At 43.5% G+C, this 19,402-nt stretch overlaps 1 protein-coding gene across 2 annotated transcripts; it reads left to right on the top strand.

Annotated features, from left to right (window-relative positions):
- The first annotated feature begins 6,969 nt into the window (after window positions 1-6,969).
- Window positions 6,970-18,324, top strand: FAM221A (family with sequence similarity 221 member A). 2 transcript variants are annotated; one of them, XM_084858551.1, is made up of 7 exons: window positions 6,970-7,129; window positions 9,238-9,411; window positions 9,945-10,135; window positions 10,743-10,949; window positions 12,263-12,376; window positions 15,127-15,215; window positions 17,565-18,278. In XM_084858551.1, exons 1-7 carry the CDS (start codon window positions 7,065-7,067, stop codon window positions 17,625-17,627), a joined length of 903 nt encoding a protein of 300 aa, XP_084714677.1. In that variant the 5' UTR covers window positions 6,970-7,064; the 3' UTR covers window positions 17,628-18,278. The 2 variants fall into 2 exon arrangements, with proteins under 2 accessions (XP_084714677.1, XP_084714678.1); XM_084858552.1 differs by lacking the exon at window positions 12,263-12,376 and having other exon boundaries at window positions 17,565-18,324.
- The last annotated feature ends 1,078 nt before the right edge of the window (window positions 18,325-19,402 follow it).

Genomic DNA, 19,402 nt, shown 5'->3' with positions numbered 1-19,402 from the left:
CGGTTGTTCCATGTCTGGTTCTTACTGTTGCTTCTTGTCCCTCGTACAGGTTTCTCAGGAGACAGGTAAGGTGGTCTGGTACCCCCATCTCTTTCAGAATTTGCCACAGTTTGTTGTGATCCACACAATCAAAGGCTTTAGCGTAGTCAATGAAGCAGAAATAGACGTTTTTCTGGAATTCTCTTGCTTTCTCCATGATCCAGCGAAAGTTGGCGATTTGATCTCTACTTCCTCTGCCTCTTCGAAACCCAGCTTGTACTTCCAGTAGTTCTCGGTTCGCATACTGCTGAAGCCTAGCTTGTAGGATTTTGAGCATAACCTTGCTGGCATGTGAAATGAGCGCAATTGTACGGTAGTTTGAACACTCTTTGGCGTTGCCCTTCTTTGGAATTGGAATGTAAAGTGACCTTTTCCAGTCTTGTGGCCACTGTTGAGTGTTCCAAATTGGTTGGCATATTGAGTGCAGCACTTTAACAGCATCATCTTTTAGGATTTTAAATAGCTCAGCTGGAAGACTGCCATCTCCGCTAGCTTTGTTGTTAGTAATGCTTCCTAAGGCCCACTTGGCTTCACTCTCGAGGTTGTCCGGCTCAAGTTCAGTGACCGCACTATCATGGCTATCAGGGACATTAAGGCCTTTCCTGTATAGTTCTTCTGTGTATTCTTTCCACCTCTTCTTAATCTCATCTGCTTCTGTTAGGTCCCTGCCTTCTTTGTCCTTTATCATGCCCGTCTTTGCACAAAACGTTCCCTTGAGATCTCCGATTTTCTTGAAGAGATCTCTAGTCTTTCCCATTCTGTTGTTTTCCTCGATTTCTTTGCATTGTTCATTTAAAAAGGCCTTATCTCTCCTTGCTATTCTCTGGAACTCTGCATTCAGTTGGATATATCTTCCCCTTTCTCCCTTGCTTTTTGCTTCCCTTCTTTCCTCAGATCCTTGTAAAGCCTCATCAGACAGCCACTTGGCTTCCTTGCATTTCTTTTTCTTTGGGATGGATTGAGTTGCTGCCTCCTGAACAGTGTTACGGACCTCCGTCCATAGTTCCTCAGGCACTCTGTCTGTCAGGTCTAATCCCTTAAATCTATTCCTCACCTCCACTGTATATTCATAAGGGATATGATTTAGGTCATACCTGAATGGTTTAGTGGTTTTCCCTACGTTCTTCAATTTAAGCTGAAATTTTGCAACAAGAAGTTCATGATCTGAGCCACAGTCAGCTCCAGGTCTTGTTTTTACTGACTGTGTAGAGCTTCTCCATCTTTGGCTGCAAAGTACATAATCAATCTGATTTTGATATTGACCATCTGGTGATGTCCATGTGTAGAGTCGCCTCTTGTGCTGTTGGAAAAGAGTGCTTGCTATGATCAGCGTGTTCTCTTGGCTGTTAGCCTTTGTCCTGCTTCATTTTGTACACCAAGGCCATGCTTACCTGTTATCCCGGTGATTTCTCGACTTCCTACTTTAGCATTCCAATCCCCTATGATGAAGAGGACATCTTTTTTTGGTGTTAGTTCTAGAAGGTGTTGTAGGTCTTCATAGAACCGATCAACCTCAGCTTCTTCGGCCTCAGTGGTTGGGGCATAAAATTGAATTACTGTGATGTTGAATGGTTTGGATTGGATTTGTACTGAGAACATTCTATCGTTTTTAAGATTGTACCCCATTACTGCTTTTCCCACCCTTTTCTTGACTATGAGTGCTACTCCATTTCTTCTAAGGGATTCATGCCCACAGTAGTAGATATGATGGTCACCTGAATTAAGTTCGCCCATGCTTGTCCATTTTAGTTCACTGATTCCCAAGATGTCGATGTTCAATCTTGCCATCTCATGTTTGACCACCTCCAGCTTACCTTGATTCATTGGTCTGACATTCCAGGTTCCTAAACAATATTGTTCTTTACAGCATCGGATTTTCTTTTCACCACCAGACACATCCACAGCTGAGTGTCCTTTTGGCTTTGGCCCAGCCGCTTCACTCTTTTTGGCGCTACTTGGAAATACCCCCTGCTCTTCCCCAGTAGTATATTGGACACCTTCCGACCTGAGGGGCTCATCTTCCAGTGTCATCTCTTTTAGCCTTGTGATACGTTCCGTGGGGTTTTCTTGGCAGGAATACTGGAGTGGGTTGCCATTTCCTTCTCCAGTGGACCACATTTTGTCAGAACTCTCCGCCATGACCTGTCCATCTTTGGTGGCCCTGCACCGCATAGCTTATGGCTTCACCGAGTTACGCAAGCCCCTTCGCCACAACAAGGCAGTGATCCATGAAGGGGCCAAAATCCATAGTAGTGTGTAATACCTTCATTTAGGTCAGCAGGGTCACAAAAAATCTGCAAGGTTTCAAAATCTCCACATTTCTCCATCAGGATAGGAGTGGGGGGGGGGGAGGGGGAGGCTGACTTGAAGTCACAGTCATGAAGTCTGCATGGTCATAGTCTTTAGATTAAAGGTGGGAGGAGGGGGCTGCAAACATTCAAATTAGGCTCTACTTGGTGATGTGATGGTTTCAGTTGCACCTGGGACAGTCTCTAAGACTGTTGCTCACTGCTGGGAACAAGAAACCAATGTACAATGGTTGATCCTGTACTTTTGAAAATATAAAATCCAACTGTTACTCGGAACCGTCTTCATTGTTAGGCAAAAGACATCCTGCCCCATGCTTTCTGTAACTTGAAAGCTTGCACACTTTTGTGACCTTTGAGTTGGCCTGATAAGGTATTATAGTAATAAAGATTTTGGATATTTTCTTATGGCCAACACACCTACCTTTACTTTTTTTGCATGCATATGATTGTGTTGAAAGGATACATTCCTAAGCACATATACTTCCTAAGCCCAGTAAAACCATTTTTGAGAGTAAATGTTTTTTCAGATTTGGTTTCGAGTATACTTTCCCAAGCCACAGTATTTCCCTGAACATAAGGATAAGGGAACAAATCTGAGGCCACAGTTGTAAGACAAGGACTAGTACCAAGTAGATTCACGACAGTAGAGGCATTTATTTGGCTTCAAAATTGTGGTCCAGGTATTTTTACTTTTGTGTGTAATCATAACTACGTACACTACAGCTCTTACAGATTGGGGCTCCAGTTTATTATGCAATGATTCTGCCCATGCATCTGCTTCCTATCAAAAATTGATATAAATTCCTCTTTGCTGTTGACAACTTCCATGAGTAATATATGGTTGTGCTATTAGTATGAGGACTGTGTATAGAGCCTTCTTTAAAGATGCTTCCACAGTAGCTCCACTGCCTGCCTTTTCAGGTGAATATGCTACAGAAATACCAACAGAATGCTTTGGGTGTATGTATAGCTGCTTTTGCTCATCTTTGATTTCTTTGGCAATATTGTTTGTGTAAGAAATGTGTGTGGGGCTTACTATAAAAGATGGAGTATAAATATAATAAAAGCTACACTTTCTGTTGACAGTCACAAAAATATAAACAAAAACAAACAGTACTAGATACCAATAGCTATTTTTCACATGCTTACATTTTTACTTTATAAATTGGCTTCAGAGATGAATAGCTCATATATTTTCATATTCCAGAATACATTAAACAGGTTATCAGAAGATGGACAGTTTGACCCCATGAATATGCTGCTTGCAAAAAATAAGTGTGAGTGGTAGCGAGCAGGTGATCCCTCCTCCACCCTTTTCTTCTGCCCTGTCCTAGATTTGCTACCAGGCCAATTTACAGTGGTGAGAAAAAGTTTGTGAACTCTAATGATAATTACAGGAATTTCATAGTTTTACCATGATAGCCTTCATGAATCAAAATCAGTAATTTTCTAAATATCCAATAGGGTTTATGTTAACAAATTATGTGTCTTGTGAAATAAAACAATGTATAAATTAGGCAAACAATGAGTACTTAACAGTCAGGGTATGTGCAAAAGTAAGTGAACTCCTGGCTGTATCAGCTCAGTTAAAAGGAATAGTTAGAATCAGGTGTTTAAGTAAATAGGTAGATCTCCAGGGGTGAGTTTGGGAGGCCCCACCCTATAAAAGGCTCAGAAGACTTTGGTCTTCGCCACACAGTTGTGTGGAAACATGTCATACCACAATCAAAAGACATAGCTGAGGTCCTCAGAAAAGCAGTTATTGCTTCTCATCAGTCTAGAAAGCCATTTCTAAGGATTTGGGGCTCCACCAATCTACAGTCAGACAGATAGATGGTTCAAGACCACAGCCACACTACCCAGGAGTGGTTGTCCTATCAAAATCTCTTGAACAACAAACAGGTGCATCATCCAGGAAGTCAAAAAGTACCCCAGAGTAACATCCAAGGATCTTGCAGGCCACTCTCTCCTTGGCTAATGTGAGTGTTCATGACTCAGTGATGAGAACAAGACTGGTCTTCATGGGAGGATAGCCGGGAGGAAACAAGAGCTCTCTAAAAAGTATATTGCTGCCCATCTAAAGTTCGCAAAAATGTCACATAGATGATACCCAGGACTTCTGGAACAATGTCCTCTGGACAGACAAGTCAAAGGTAGAACTTTTTGGTCTCAATGACAAATGCTATGTTTGGCAAAAAACAAACACTGAGTTCAAACAGAAGAACATCATCCCAGCTTTCAAGCATGGTGGTGAGAATGTGATGGTTTGTGCCTGATTTGCTGCCTGATTTGACACAACCATTAATTTTGTAGTGTATCAGAAGATTCTAGAGTAGAGTGTCAGGCCATCTGTCCATGAGCTGAAGGTGAACCGAAAGTGGGTCATGCAACATGACAATGATCCTAAACATACAAGCAGATCTACGAAAGAATGGCTGTGGAAGAAGAAATTCCATGTTTTAGAAAGGCCTAGTCAAACTCCAGACGTAACCTCATCGAAATGTTGTGGCAGGAGCTGAAGCAAGCTGTTCATGCAAGGAAGCCCTCAAATGTCACTGAGCAGACGCAGGAGGAATGGGCCAAAATTCCTCAAAACTGATGTGAGAGACTGACCAACAGTTACAGGAAATACTTCCTTGAAGTCATTGCTGCTCAAGGGGGTGCCACCAGGTACTGAATCTAAAAGTGCACACACTTTTTCACACATGGCAATTGAATGTTGAATCAGTTGTGGATAACTAAATGTTGAAAAAGCATCATTCTTGGGTGTCATTTGTTTAATCAGGTTTTCTATTCTTTACTTAGGATTATGGGGTTAGATTATAGGTTGGAAATATGTGCTGTCCTAAGGGGTTCACAAACTTTTTATCACTGCTGTAGTTACTGACCACTAGTGTAGTACAGGTTTGCCAAATCAATTTTTAGAACTGTTTAGAAGAGTTTGAAGTGGTGGCATATGAAAATATGCTTTGCTAGGAGTACAGGAAGTTATTTTCTGTAGTACCTAATCATCTGGAACATGGGATACCTCAAGAGGGCTGAATATAGGCAGAGTGGTATTTATTTATTTACGATAATTTATATATCGCTCCACATCAAAAGATTTCGGAGCGGTGAGCAGCAAAGATAAAAGAATAAAACACCATGTTAAAACAATTAAATCATTTTTAAAAGAAACAAGTTCTGATAAGACCTAATTTAATAAACAGTGGCTGTTCACTCAAGGAAGGCCTCCCGAAATAACAGTGTCTTCAGGAGGTACCAGAAGCAACGCAGTGTTGGCACCTGCCTGACCTACAAAGGCAGGGAGTTCCACAGGAAGAGGGCCACTACGCTGAAAGCTCTTTTCCTGGTGGACTCCAACCAGGCCATAGGTCCATGTAGAACCACCAGGAACTTGCCCTCTGCTGACCTCAGTGACCGGGCAGGTTGGTAAGGAAGAAGGATGTGGAACCTGCTCTCTCAGGTATCCTTGTCCCAAGTTGTATTTTTGTCGAGAAGAGCTGTTTAGGCTACAATACCACTGTATTCTCTCTATTCACCACTGACTTCTGAGTGGATATGTATAAGACTGTACTGTTAGTATTTTGGATATACTAACTCAAGATTGTATAAGATTGTATTGTTCTATTTTGGATATACTACCTCAAACTGATAAACAGCCCTGCTTTTATAGTACTGTACTCGGAGCTACGAATGAAGATTGGACTGGCAGTTGTAATCTCAAGTGTTAAACAGCTGGATAAAATAAGTGCAAGTTTCCCTGGCATGGAGATGCAGTGATGGGAGGGAATCTTCTCCTGTTAAATTTCTACCTGTCACACTGCTGTTGGAAGTTAGGAACAAAGGAGCTCTTGTCAGAAAAAGGGTGCCACCTCTTTCTTCAGGTTATTTCGTGCAGGCGCCGGATTAGAGAAAGGAGATCGATGCAGGTGGCAGGAACAGTGATTTTGTATGCGCATGCGGTACGTTTATTTCCCTTAATCTGGGGGGCAGCAACGCCGAAGGACCACTGCCTTAGTCATCTGTGTACCATCTTACAAAATGGCTACTGGCTTAGGCTAGATTCTGAGTGAAGAGAGTAGCAGCCAACTGCGGCACACGGGGGTGGGTGAGGATGGGGATGCTGCTAGATCATTGGGTGTTCCAAAAATTAACCAGCAGGGTACTAAGTTTAGACGGGCTTTAGGGGGTCCGGACGTTTTTCTGTCTTATGCGAGGGGGCTTAAATTAAAGGATGCGATGGCAACTCCGCAGCAGGCTTGAGATTGTATGGGGTGCGGGAAGCGAACCACCTCTTTATATTAGCTGGTTAACTAACTGCCCACGTCGCAAGTAGGATGAGTGGTAAAAATCGTGTGTTTTTAAATGGCACTAGTAGTTTTAACCAGTGAGGAGAAGCAAGTAGACGTGCTGAGGCCTTCTCTCTCGCCCCAAAACTGGAGCTGGCGTTGGCAGGAGCGTTGCAACCGCCGCCGTCTCTAAGCAACGGCTGAGCCCCAACAAGCGGCGAGGCGAGGGACGGCGCCGTGGCAGCCTCTCCGCGCCGTCTGGCGGGTGGAGGAGGAAGGGCGGGCCGCCTCTTTCTCTCCCGCGAGGCCTCGCCGCGTGTCTCGCCTTCGGGGGGGAAGCCCGCGCTCAGGCGGTGAAGCGTCGCCCGCTCTCCTCCACCGCAGGCCCGGGGGAGTTGCGGGGTGGGGAGCGTCACCCTTGGCCATGGAGCGGTTGACGTTCCAGCCGGGAGCCGCCGCAGCCGTAGACGAGTACCTGGAGTACAAGAGGTGAGGAAGGCCGGCCGGCCGGCCGCTAATGAAGGGAGGAGGGACTGGAAGGCCGCCGTTTGCCGCGCTCCCGATGACATAACTAGCGGGCTGAGCGCGCTTCGCACGGGGGAAGCAGGAAGCCTCTGCGGCGTCCGCGCCAAGGCTCGCCAGCCGGAATTTGTTTGGAATGTCGGGAGCCTTGGGGCACGCGTGCAGAAATAAGAGAGGGCCTCTGAGCATGTGCGAAGGGCATTTTCCTCGCCCCTCAGTGGGGGATATAGCCTTTCTCTAAACCCCCTGCTTCCCGACGTTGTTGGGCTGCAACTCCCATCAGTCCTGCTAGCATAGGCAGTGGTGGGGGATGATGGGGATTGCAGTTCAGCAACACCTGGAGGGACGCAAGGGGGAGGGACGCAAGTTGCCCACCCCTGCAGATAGTTTCCACTTCTCACTGTGCCTTTAGCGTGGCCAGCTGTCCGACAAATTCAACGGGCACAGTACATGCTGGCATGGTGAAGGGGAAAGTTACACCTGTTCTCCCTGCTATGGAGTAACACTATCCAGCCAGGGGTAAGCCCCTAGCAGCTCTGTTTTAAAATGACCAAGTATTTGTTTTTGTTTTTTTGCTGCAGTGTTAATAACAGCTTTGTTTGTGTTGGGAAAATGGCACGGGGAGCGGGGGAAGAGTTAACCATTTATCTCCGTGTTTTTTTTTTAAAAGATCTCTTTAGTATTTGTTGCTTTGATGTTTTTAGTCTTCACTATTGTAAATTGTGTTTGTGCTGCCGCTTTTATTTTTGATTGTATTTAACTGTCTTGTATTGATTTTAGTGTGTTTTATTTTGTAATTATGTACATTGCCCTGAGAGCTTTGTCTACAGGACGACTTACAAGTGGAGTAAATGAATAAATAAACTTCCATGAGCGCGACTGCTCTGATTTTATTTTTTTTCATTATATCCCACCCTCAGTCCAAGGAGCTCAAAGTGATGTATGTCATTATCTCCCCCCCCCCCCCCCGTGCCCTATCCGCACAACATTCCTGTGAGGTAGGTTTAGGCTGAGAGATAGTGACTGACTCAAGGTTATCTAGTAAGGACCATAGGTGAGTGGGGATTTGAAACCCCGTCTCCCTAATTCTAGTCCGATACTCTTAACCGCTGACTACACCATACTGATAAAAGCAGGACTTCTGTCTATTGTTTTGAAATTGTATGCCCCCTTTAGTTCCTTGGAGGAAAAGCAGGATATAAATGTAGTAAATAAATTAAACAAAAACAAAATGACAGGAGATCCAGTCAAGAATCTCCTATATCATGTCTGCATTGGTCTTTAAAGTCAGGACTTGTGATTTAATATCCATGGCAATTGGACAAAACTGTTTTTTTTTTTAAAGGAATAAACTTTTGCATTGCAAAAACAAGAAGTAAAACACAGTGGCAGTTCATGGTGTGCTCCATGGTGCAAACAGCACAACTCTTTTCACAGTCACCAGCAGCAGATCACATTAATGCTGATGGCCACTAGTCTTGCCCCAAGAAATATAAAATAGGCAAGGTGATGATGTCTTTAAAAGGAACAACTTCTGCTGATCCAAGATGATGATTTAGTATATTTAACCAAATCAAATAAAAAGATAATTAATACTTTTGTGAAGAGACCAATTTGGTTACAGTGTTTAATTGAACTCAATGGGACTTATATCTGAGTAGACACATATAAGATTGCACTGTAACTGTGTGGATGGCTAGGTCCTATGGTGGAAGTTCCTATGATTTGAAGGTGTGTAAATACATTTGATATATAGACTTTAGACTGAGACCCTCAAACTGCTTCCTCAGATTAGAGGGAACTAAGCAGGGATATTCCATAAAATATGTTTAGGATCATAGCACTGTTTAGATGTTGAACCACAAGTAAGAGCAGAATTAGAAGACATCTCCAAATGTTTCTGGTTCCAGACTTTGCTCCAAGATTCTCACTCCACTTTATCCTTTCTCTTAAGCCATGGCCATTTCAGCCTTGTTTACTTTTGTTTGTTTGTTATCAAAATGTTGATGTTTGTCTTTGGTTGTAATTCAAAATACAATGGGAAGTATTATGGGAATTGATTAATTTATTTACAGAATTGTAGGTGAAGATGACGGGGGGAAACTCTTTACCCCTGAAGAATATGAACAGTACAAGAAAAAAGTGTTGCCCATACGGTTACAAAACAGATTGTATGTGAGCTGGAGATCACCAACTGGCATGGACTGTAAACTTGTGGGTCCAGAAACCCCATGTTTTTGTACACACAGGTAAGGCATTCTGTGTTCTGTACAATGACATGTCCCGTTCAATGGAAGCAGTTTTCTATGTAATGAAATACCCGCTTCAACAGAAGCATTTCTGTGCCAGCAGATGGTGCAGTTAGCTTGAGAGTCTATCTCTTGGAAAACTTCAGAAAGCACTGCTGGGACCAGGGAAATTATTTCTTATTATGCCATCAGGGCCTGCCCGAGACATTTTGCTGACTCAGGCAAAGGTGTCATCCCCACACCAGCTCCATTTACAAAACTGAACTTCACTGAAAGTTGAATTTTACTTCAGTACTGGTGATGGGACAGTTTTGGAGTTTAGGACTTGCCATGTTGCACAGGATTCAAGAGAGGGGTCTGGGTTGGTGGCAACCTCGAATAATGGCTGGCTACCAAGGCCAGCCAGAATTTGGGGCCTCCAGTTCCCTTCATAAAAGATTTGAATGTCATTCCTTTGAATAATTAAAGGATTTTTTTAAAAAAGCAAATGATAACTAAAAAGCATGTCTGCATTTTTTTGGTACTTTTTCCAGGTATAAACAACACAAAACAGACTTTGAAGTGATTCCAAAGGAACGTCCTATTTCTGTCCCTTGTAGGGTGAGCCGATGCCCATGCAGGTCTTATAACTTTGTCCCTCTTAATGGTACTCAGCCCATCCGTTGTAGATGTAAGCACTTTGCTGATCAGCACAGTGCAGCACCTGGGTTTCCATGTAACACATGTAAGTGTGATTTTGGTAAATAAGCATGGTGTAGTTAAGTGTAGCAACTTTCCATTACACAAAGTATCTATCTTTAGGCATTGTATGATTGCTGTCATGTAGATTTGTTGGTGTGGGAGTAACTCAAATGCTTCAGATTCCGCAACTAGAAAACTCATTCAACATTTCATATTAACACTTCAAATTTGGTTAATTTGTGTAATGGTACATGATTTCTGAATTTGTGCTGCTTCCAAATCTGAGTTTTTCAAGCATGTATAAGAGGCACTCTACCATCTGACAGCTTTTTGCAGAAGTAGAACCCATCTGCAAATCGTCAGCTAAACATGTTTTGTTTTAATTGTACAATGAATAATGTTTATAATCCCACAATATTTCTCAGATGCAAAACTGCATTCAGGAATACAATTATAATCTTCTAGTTCTTATACCTTTCCACCGTGTCTATCCTTGCCTCAAATACGGCATATGCATTGTATTAGCTGTTTCCAGTTGTAGGAATTGTTTGTATAGTCCAGGCAAGGATTCTCAAGAAAAAGTGTCACTGAGTGGAAGGTAGCAACGTATGTTAGCCTATCTGACTCTTTTAAAATATGTTTTGCATTAGGTTCCAAATGTTCAGGGTTTCACAGTTGCTTTACTTGTGGATGTGGTCAGCCAGCATATGCTCATGAAACAGTAGTGGAAACAAAAGAGGAGCGCTTAGCCCAAGGAAAACCAGTGGGGCAAGACATTCCTTATGCTGCAATGGGAGGACTAACTGGCTTTAGTTCACTAGCAGAAGGCTACATGAGGCTCGATGATAGTGGGATAGGTAAGAATGTGGAAATTGAAGGATTCTTTTGAGTTTACACCTGACTGTTTTTGTATTAGTGGTAGGTCCAATGTATTCCGGACAATTCAACCAGATTACAACTGATTCGTTTCAGAAACACTACTGTGATACTTTAATCCAATGTCCTACAAAATAAATGCTTTGTCTCACCTAGCAATGTCTGATTGAGTAGGCAAGTTCAGCACCATGTGCTCTGACCTGCAGTGCCCCTCAAGGTTTGGTCTTATTGCCAATGGTGTTCAGTCTTTTTATTGGGAGAGTCATTGGGAGAGATAATCTGGAGCTTTGGACTTGGGTGATGTTAATATGCTGATGACACCCAACTCTATATTTCTTTAAGCATAAAGCATCTAAGCATATGTGGTTGTCATAGCCCTAAACCAGTCTGGAAGCTGAAGCGGATTGGTGAAGTCGAACAAACAGAAGCTGATTCCAGAGTAGAGATAGGGGATTGGTTGTTAACTTCTTGTAGGAGCTGTTGTGTGTCTTTTGGGTGGAGTACTACTCTCTCCACAAGAGCAGGTTTATAGCCTGGAGGATTGGCTAATGTATACACTTTACATGGTGCTGCCCTTGAAGGTGACTTGGAAGCTATCGAAGGTGCAGAAAGCGGCATTCTTCCTTCTGATAAATATGTGGATCTCTGGATTTCCTGCACTGAGCAGGAGCTTGGATTAGATGGCCTATAAGAGCTCCTCCAACTTTGTGATTCATGGTTTTGTGGCAAGTGTACTGGCTACTAATGCTGTTCCTGACCTAATTGAGCATACTGGTGCTTGCCTTTAAAACCCTGCACAGTCTTGGGACTAATATATTTTAGAGCAGGAGTAGGCAACGTGGCACCTTTGGGCACCAATGTGCCCTCAGACACCTTGCTTGGTGGCCACTGAGGTGGCCTACCCCTCCCACTGCTTGTTTTTTTTTTTAAATAACAAAGTTTCTTACTAGCAGCTGGAATTGCTTCAAAGGAAAGTGAGGGCCTCTAGCTGCTCCCATCTTCTTTTCCCATGAATCCCTCTGGGCCAAATGTGGGGCTCACAGACATTTCTTAGGAAATGAAAATGGCAGGTAGCCACAGGCTGACACTTTCATCTGCAATGTGCCTATTTTGTGGTGGTGCCCAAGACAGTTTCTTAAATTTCCAAATGTGTCCATGAACTCAAAAAGGTCGCCTACCCCTGTCTTATAGAGACTGCCTCTCACTATATAACCCTGTGCTGGTTATGGTATTTTGATCAAGCTCTGCTTTGTTTGTAGTACATTTGTCCCCCCGCCCCATTTTTTGTTTTAAGGAGCACCTTCAACTGAGTTCCTAGAATCTTCTGTAACCAATATGGATCATCCCTTTTTAAGAGCATTCCAAGGCCCTTCCAGTTCCATGGAAGCACACTCCCAGTTAACAGATGGTAATTAAATTAAATATTTTTTTTAAACCCTCATTATATTACCTGACTGACTACACTGGACATTTTTAAAAATTAGTTTCAGTTTAGAATAAGGTTGCCTTTATGCCAGGGTTAGGGAACCTCTGGCCTGTGGACTTAATCCAACCTGTGGAGGTTCCCCATCCAGTCCGCAGAAACTCCTTGGTTTCCTCTAGGGGCTGGGCATGGCCTCCAAGCCCCATCCCTTGGAAAAATCCCTGCTCTTATCTCTGATCGGTGAGAGGGTGAGCAGTGTGCAGCGGAATCCCCCATTATTTCCAAATGCAGATCAAAGATTGGAGATGCGGTGCGTGCAAAGCCAGGGACTCAGCCAGGAGCTGCTCCTCCCAAAGTCAGAGAATCCCTTCCTCTGTGCTGGGAGAGGCAGAAAGGCAAAATGGAATTATGGTAGTGGGTGTGAGCACGCCCACTGACATCATCTGGCCTGCAGAACCTGGGTAGTTCCCCACCTCTGCTTTATGTCAGAAAAAGATACGTGGCATAGTATTGAGCATGGTTGCAGCCCACAAAGGATTTTAGTTTACCACACATTAAAAGTGTGTTCATTCTTGTAAGAATCCTGTGATTGGGAGGCTGAAGTACCCAGTAAAAGAAGCTGCACTGAGTACTAGCCATTACATGAAGTTTGAACAGGCAAAGCATAAGCGGAAAAAGTGTGTGTGTGTGTGTGTGTGTAAAATATCCTTAGGATTAAGAATGTATCATCCAGTCTCATGAGATTCTGAGATCAACTCTTTCAGGGGTAACTTCTTTCCAGGGTTCCCTGTACAGCTAGATTCTAGAGAGTTGGTGGGGAGGAGAGGTAGGGATGTCGGAGAATTTCTCCATGAATCTCCGGGAGGCCGAATGCCAACGCATTCGGCCCCCCGAAATTGGTGGAGAAACAGTCCGCCCCCCCCCCCCCCCCGGAATGGGACTTACCTTTGGCGAATGTCCCTGGCGCTGGCAGCTCCCGGCGGCCGGTCTTCTGACCGGCTGCCGCCACCGCCATTTCCCAGTAAAACAACAACAACAACAACGAATGTGATAGGCTACGTAAAGATTTACGTAGCCTATCACGGCTAGATTTTCAAAAAACACCGTGATAGGCTACGTAAATCCTTACGTAGCCTATGATGGCTGACTTGGGGGGGGGGGGGAGCGCATATGCAAATGGCGGCGCCCATGGGCGCCGCCATTTGCGTTCCTTATTTGGGCACGTGTAGTCTATGTAAACATTTACGTAGACTACACGTGCCCAAATAAGGAACGCAAATGGCGGCGCCCATGGGCGCCGCCATTTGCATACGTGCTTCCCCCCCCCCAAAGTTAGCCATGATAGGCTATGTAAGGATTTATGTAGCCTATCACGGCTGACTGCAGGGACGCAAACGGCGGCGGCTATGGCCGCCGCCATTTGCATCCCGGCAGGAGACGAAATTCGCGGCTGGAGGGAGGGGGCGCCTCCCCCCCGGCCAGAATTTCGGCCGGAGGGAGGGGGCGCCTCCCCCCTGGCCAGAATTTCGGCAGGGAGGGATGGGGCACCTCCCACCCCGCCCAGAATTTCGGGGGGAGGGAAGGAGCGCCTCCCCCCCACCGCAAAGCAAGCTGCGGGATAAGGTAAGGGACTTTCGTCCATCCCTTGAGGTAGGGATGGCGGAGAATTTCTCCACGAATCTCCGGGAGGCTGAATGCCAACGCATTTGGCCCCCCAAAATTGGTGGTGAAATTATCCGCCCCCCCCCCCCCCGGGATGGGACTTATCTCCTTCGAATGTCCCTCTCGGCGGTGGGTCCCGGCGGTGTTTCGGCGGGGGCGGCAACTTTGGGGGGGGAAAACACGTACGCAAATGGCGGCGCCCATGGGCGCCGCCATTTGCGTTCCTTATTTGGGCATGGGTAGTCTATGTAAAGATTTATGTAGACTATGGCGAAAATAAGGGCAACGCTATTTGCATTTGCGTACGTGCTTTTTTTTTTCCAAAGTCACCCGTGATAGGCTACGTAAAGATTTATGTAGCCTATCACGGCTGACTTTGAAAATCTAGCTGTGATAGGCTACGTAAATTGTTACATAGCCTATCATGTGTTTTTTTGTTTTTTGTTTTACTTTTATTTCGGGGCGCTCCCCCCCGGCTTGAATTTCAGCGGTGAGGGATGGGGCCGGCCGGGAGGGGCAGGGCGCCTCCCCCCCCAAGAACTTCGGGGGGGAGAACCGAAGCGCCTCCCCCCCACTGTGAAGCAAACTGTGGGACCAGGTAAGGGACTTTTGTCCATCCTTAGAGAGAGGAGGGTTTATAAGAAAATACACTGTGCCCTCTGGTGGACATGGGATACATTTTCTTTTATTTCACTGTCCCTGTGTAGGCTGTAGGCTTTTATGTTAAGTCTGGTGTGTTTGCTAATAAGGTTTGGATAGAACAGTAAGGGCAAATCAAGAGCAGGAGTGAGTCTTATTTTCAAATATTCCCACTACTATCAAGCAGGTTAATTCAAGATGGTAGTTGTGTTTTCCATTTTCCCATCTAACATATGTGGCTAGTGAGATTACTGGAGAGACTAGAGATCCTAAATATTTATTTGGAAATAAGTTCCACCAATTTCAGTGAGACTTGTTTCCCAATAAGGTATGTCTGAAATTTCTTTGAAATAAACTTTAATTCCTTCAAGTCTAAAAAGCTTTGGAACCAATAAAATTGTAAAAAAAAAAATCTAATAAGCATTGTTTTTAAGGAGGTGCAAGCACAGCAATGCAAGTTTCCAGTTTAAGGAGACCTGACGAAGATGACATGGCTTACTTTGAAAGACAGTATCAAGCACGGGTAAGCAACTGTATAGATAATTTAAAACAAAAGCATTTATTTACAGTTGAAAATAATTTGTTGAATGATACATCTCCAATATTATTTTTAATTTGTTGATAACTTTGCTAAAATATGTTAGAAAACTATACTGGAATCTCAGAATTAAACGTAGCAATGAAGACATGGAAACATTAGGTCTGTCATGGGATATTGTAAAAGACAGAAACAGCAGTTGAGCATCACAATTATATTGAAAACCAGTGGGACTTTGCCTTCCAGTTGTCATGTCTACAATCAAAATTTTCCTTTATCGTATCTGCAGTTATTTTACATTTTTCTGGTTTAATTCTATAATTCTACAAATCCAAAACAATGCCACATCAGTAGCTGCCTGTGTGATAGTGAAAAGGGACAGGAAAAAAACTGACATCTAAGAGGTGAGATTGTTGGAAGGCCATCATTATTTTTTTCATTTTTATTCCATATTGTGCAAAAAAACAAGGGAAAAAGCTTTTAGAAAAATGTGTATGCTTCAGTCACAACTCAACATATCAAAATTTGCCTTGTAGCTTAATCAGTTAAAGTTTGATTAAGCTATTCAACTACTTAATGTGGTTCCTCCTTGGATCTACGCGTGTTAAGTGTGTAACAACTGCTTGGCCTTCAACAAGAGAAATAAGGGCTTTAGAGCCACCCACCTCCTCCTCTAGTGGAGTGGCTGGAAGAAGGAATGAAGTTTTATCTTGGTCCTCATACTTCCCTTTGGTATCCATTGCTGTCTCAATACCACTTCAACTGTGTTGCTGTGGCAGCCCAGCCTGAGAACTAATTCAAGTGTCTTTCCCTCAACCGGGCTGTTGTTCCATGAAATTTCCAGGAGTCGCAACCCAGAAGTCTCAGACATTCTGTGCCATCTCATGGCAGTGTTGCAACCTGATATCCCGCAAAGAACATTTCTAATACCGTAGGACAGGAAAAGATTAGCACCAATGCCACCATGTCTCTCTTCCTTATTTAGTTCTTTACAATGTCCTCTACTTTGATGACCATTATTAAAGGAACACTTCCCCCTACAATTTCCAGAAGGGTAGCCATGTTAGTTTTTGCTGCAGAAGACTAAGTCTTATGGCACCTTTAAAGACTAAAGGATTTATTATGGTATCAGCTTTCAAAGGCTATGGTCTACTTCATATTTGCCTTCCAGCTGTCATGTCTACAATGAGGTTTTCCTTTATCATATCTGATGTTGTCTAACATGCTTCTATTTCTTCCTGGTGGACTGTAGTCTGTGAAAGCTGATGCAATACATAATAATAAATCAGTTAATCTTTAAGGGTGCAATCCTATGGCCGCTTGACAGTGTCTAGACAGCCATAGGATTTTTCAGTTTCTGAGAACTGAGCTCGGAGCCAGGGCTCTGAGCTTGGTTCCTAGAAACCTCCCTACCTGCTCCCTCCCACACTGCCACATAGGCAGCGTGGTTCATCCTCATCTCCACACTTGTAAGAGCAGCATGGAGTGGGCAAGAAGGGGGCATTTCTGAGGGTGGGGAGGGACAGCAGAAGTGTTGTTATGATGCTACCTATGTGCCTTCTGGCCTCCCCCCACCACTCTGACACACCCAGCTAGACAGCTGAAATCAGCTGTCTAGTCACAAATGTAGGGCAGCTGGAGTGCGGAGGAGAGGATCCCTTCTGTGCTGTGCCCGCCCTGCATTGGACAGTCATCCGCCTCAGAGTTTGGAGGTGGATGACTATCCCCATAGGATTGCACCCTCCATTGTTACAAGACTTTGTTCTTTTTTCCAAGTGTATTTTTTGAAACTTCTGTATACAGCTTTGTATGAAAGTCCACTGATATCTACTTGTTACAGTTGTTTGAAACACAAATTGAAATCATTCTAGGCCATTGTAAGGCTTCTAGGTTATGGGTGGAACCCCAACAACTGGCTACAGCTCAGCCAGTTCAAGAAGCTCACTTTCTATTGCTCTTATCTGCTGCAGGTGTTCTCTTTCTCATATCATGTAGTCTTTACACTTTTCAGAACTGTGATATAGAAAGATGTGGTTCTACTATAGGTATGTTCTACTTACCTCAGCTGTCAGAAATAGTAGTCAATTGGGAAAGGAAGGAACTAAAAGGTAAATAGTGGTTCAGAGTGGCACACACTGAAAATTGACATTTAGCTGAATGCTGATGGAGAAAACTGGCCTGATTTGGGTTGCTGAAACTGGGTCTAGGTAAAGTGAAGTTTGGCAGGAAATGAGCATAGCTCAATCTGGGAAGCAGTTCACTTACATAGCTAGTTTACTCTGTAAATCAAAATACATAATTTTACATATGTATGTATTTTCTTTTTCATTACAGTTAAAACAAGAGAAAGCTGCAAAACAAAAAGGAAAAGGTCCAGTGGCATCAAAGAATTCATGACAACCAATAAAACAAAGGAATACCTTTTATTAATTGTCAATGATCAGCACGTTGATATGTTTTCCTTAGGGCTGTGTATCCAGTGTTAGTCCTAGTTAGAATACTCCCATTGAAATGAATGGGACTTTAGTAAGTGTAATACTGGATACAGCCCATTGGATACAACCCTTATTACTTTGTTTATGTTTTCCTGTTTCTATTAATTCTGTTGTGTTTAATGCAGATAAAATAAGACATGGTAGTATGTCTATTGCTTTTCAGACACTGAAGCAAAATGATCCAACTGGCTTCATGTACTGTAAGACAACTGTTTTCTCACCTACATGTTACGTATCAATGGAGCAAATCCAGGTTTGAATATGGAAGACCTGGCTGTAAACGTGCAGAGATTAAATAATTTACTTATATCAGTTTTTCATCTGCATACATTTTTATCATCAAAGAGATAGTGTATTTGATCTCTGTATTTCATGGCTTTTAAACTTGGTGATTTCTCTCTAATAAAAATAATGAAAAATGCCAAGAAAATATGAATGGTAAAAACTGATATCCAGATTTGAAATGATGGCATAGTGCCAAAATCCTCCAAAAATCAGACTGCTAATTTTAAACTTTTCATTGGATTAAAATAATAACCGTAATAGTACTACCAACAAACAGCATTTTGGCATATATATTATTAAATCAATCAAACAGGATAAGATGGTGATAGGAAGTGGGTTTCTTTCATAAGATGTGAATACTTATATGTTCATGACCGCTACTTCCATTATAGGCTGAGAATAATTAAACCGGTTCAGCTGAAAGCCATACAGAAATGTTGGCAGACTAGATATAGAAATCCCAATCCTATGCATGTAAACTACTCTGAAATAAGTTCTACTCTATTAAATAAAACATTCAAACATAAGAGCTATGCTGGCTCAGACCAAAGGCTATTCTAGTCCAGCATTGTGCTCACACAGCAGCCAACCAGATGCCCATGGGAAGCCTACAAGTGGGCCATGAATGCAATAGTCCTCTCCCACTCATGTTCCCTAGCAGCTGGTCTACAGATGCATACTGCCTCTGATACTGGAGGTAGCATATAGCCAGCATGACTAGCAGCCATTGATAGCCTTATCCTCCATAATTTGTCTAATCCCTCTTAAAGCCATCCAAGTTGGCGGCCATCACAACCTCTTGTGGTAGCGACTTCCATATTTTTAACTATGTGTGAAGAACTTTTTTATCTGTCCTGAATTTCCCATCATTCCACTTCATGGGATGACCCCAGCAGGTTCTAGTATTATAAGAGGGAGAAAAAAAACTCCATACTTTTTCTACCATACATAATTTTATATAGGGCTGTGCACCACTTCGGTCTGAAGCCCAAATAATGAGGTGAAGTGGGCTGATTCGGAGGTGCCTCGGCATGATACAAGGAGGATCAGAACAGCACCGAGGTGCCCTAAAGTGAAGTGCCTCATCAACGAGGTGCCTTGTCTGCCTTGGAGATTTGTCGCTCTTCCGATGCCTTCTGAGCAGCCCAGATCCGCCGGCTCCAAATATATCTTATTTGAGAGAGATCAGGAAGGGGGAGGAGGAGGGAATGGGGAAAGGGGGAGGAGGGCGGTGGGAGCTTTGGTGAATGACAACTCTAGCTGTCAAATCAGGGCTGAATGAAACCCAGCAGTCTCCAATTAGTGGAGGAGGGGTGGGGCAATACTGAATAAACCTAGAGAAACAGCTGCATTTGCTCATTGTGAGAGAGGTGGTACTGGAGAGGGCTCTGC

The sequence above is a fragment of the Heloderma suspectum genome, chromosome 5, assembly GCF_057233095.1.
Source record: "Heloderma suspectum isolate Gila_16-S chromosome 5, 16-S_ref, whole genome shotgun sequence".
In the NCBI taxonomy this organism is placed as follows: Eukaryota; Metazoa; Chordata; class Lepidosauria; order Squamata; family Helodermatidae; genus Heloderma; species Heloderma suspectum.
The sequence above is the reverse complement of the archived record's forward strand: the minus strand, read 5'-3'. Positions and strand labels throughout refer to the sequence as shown.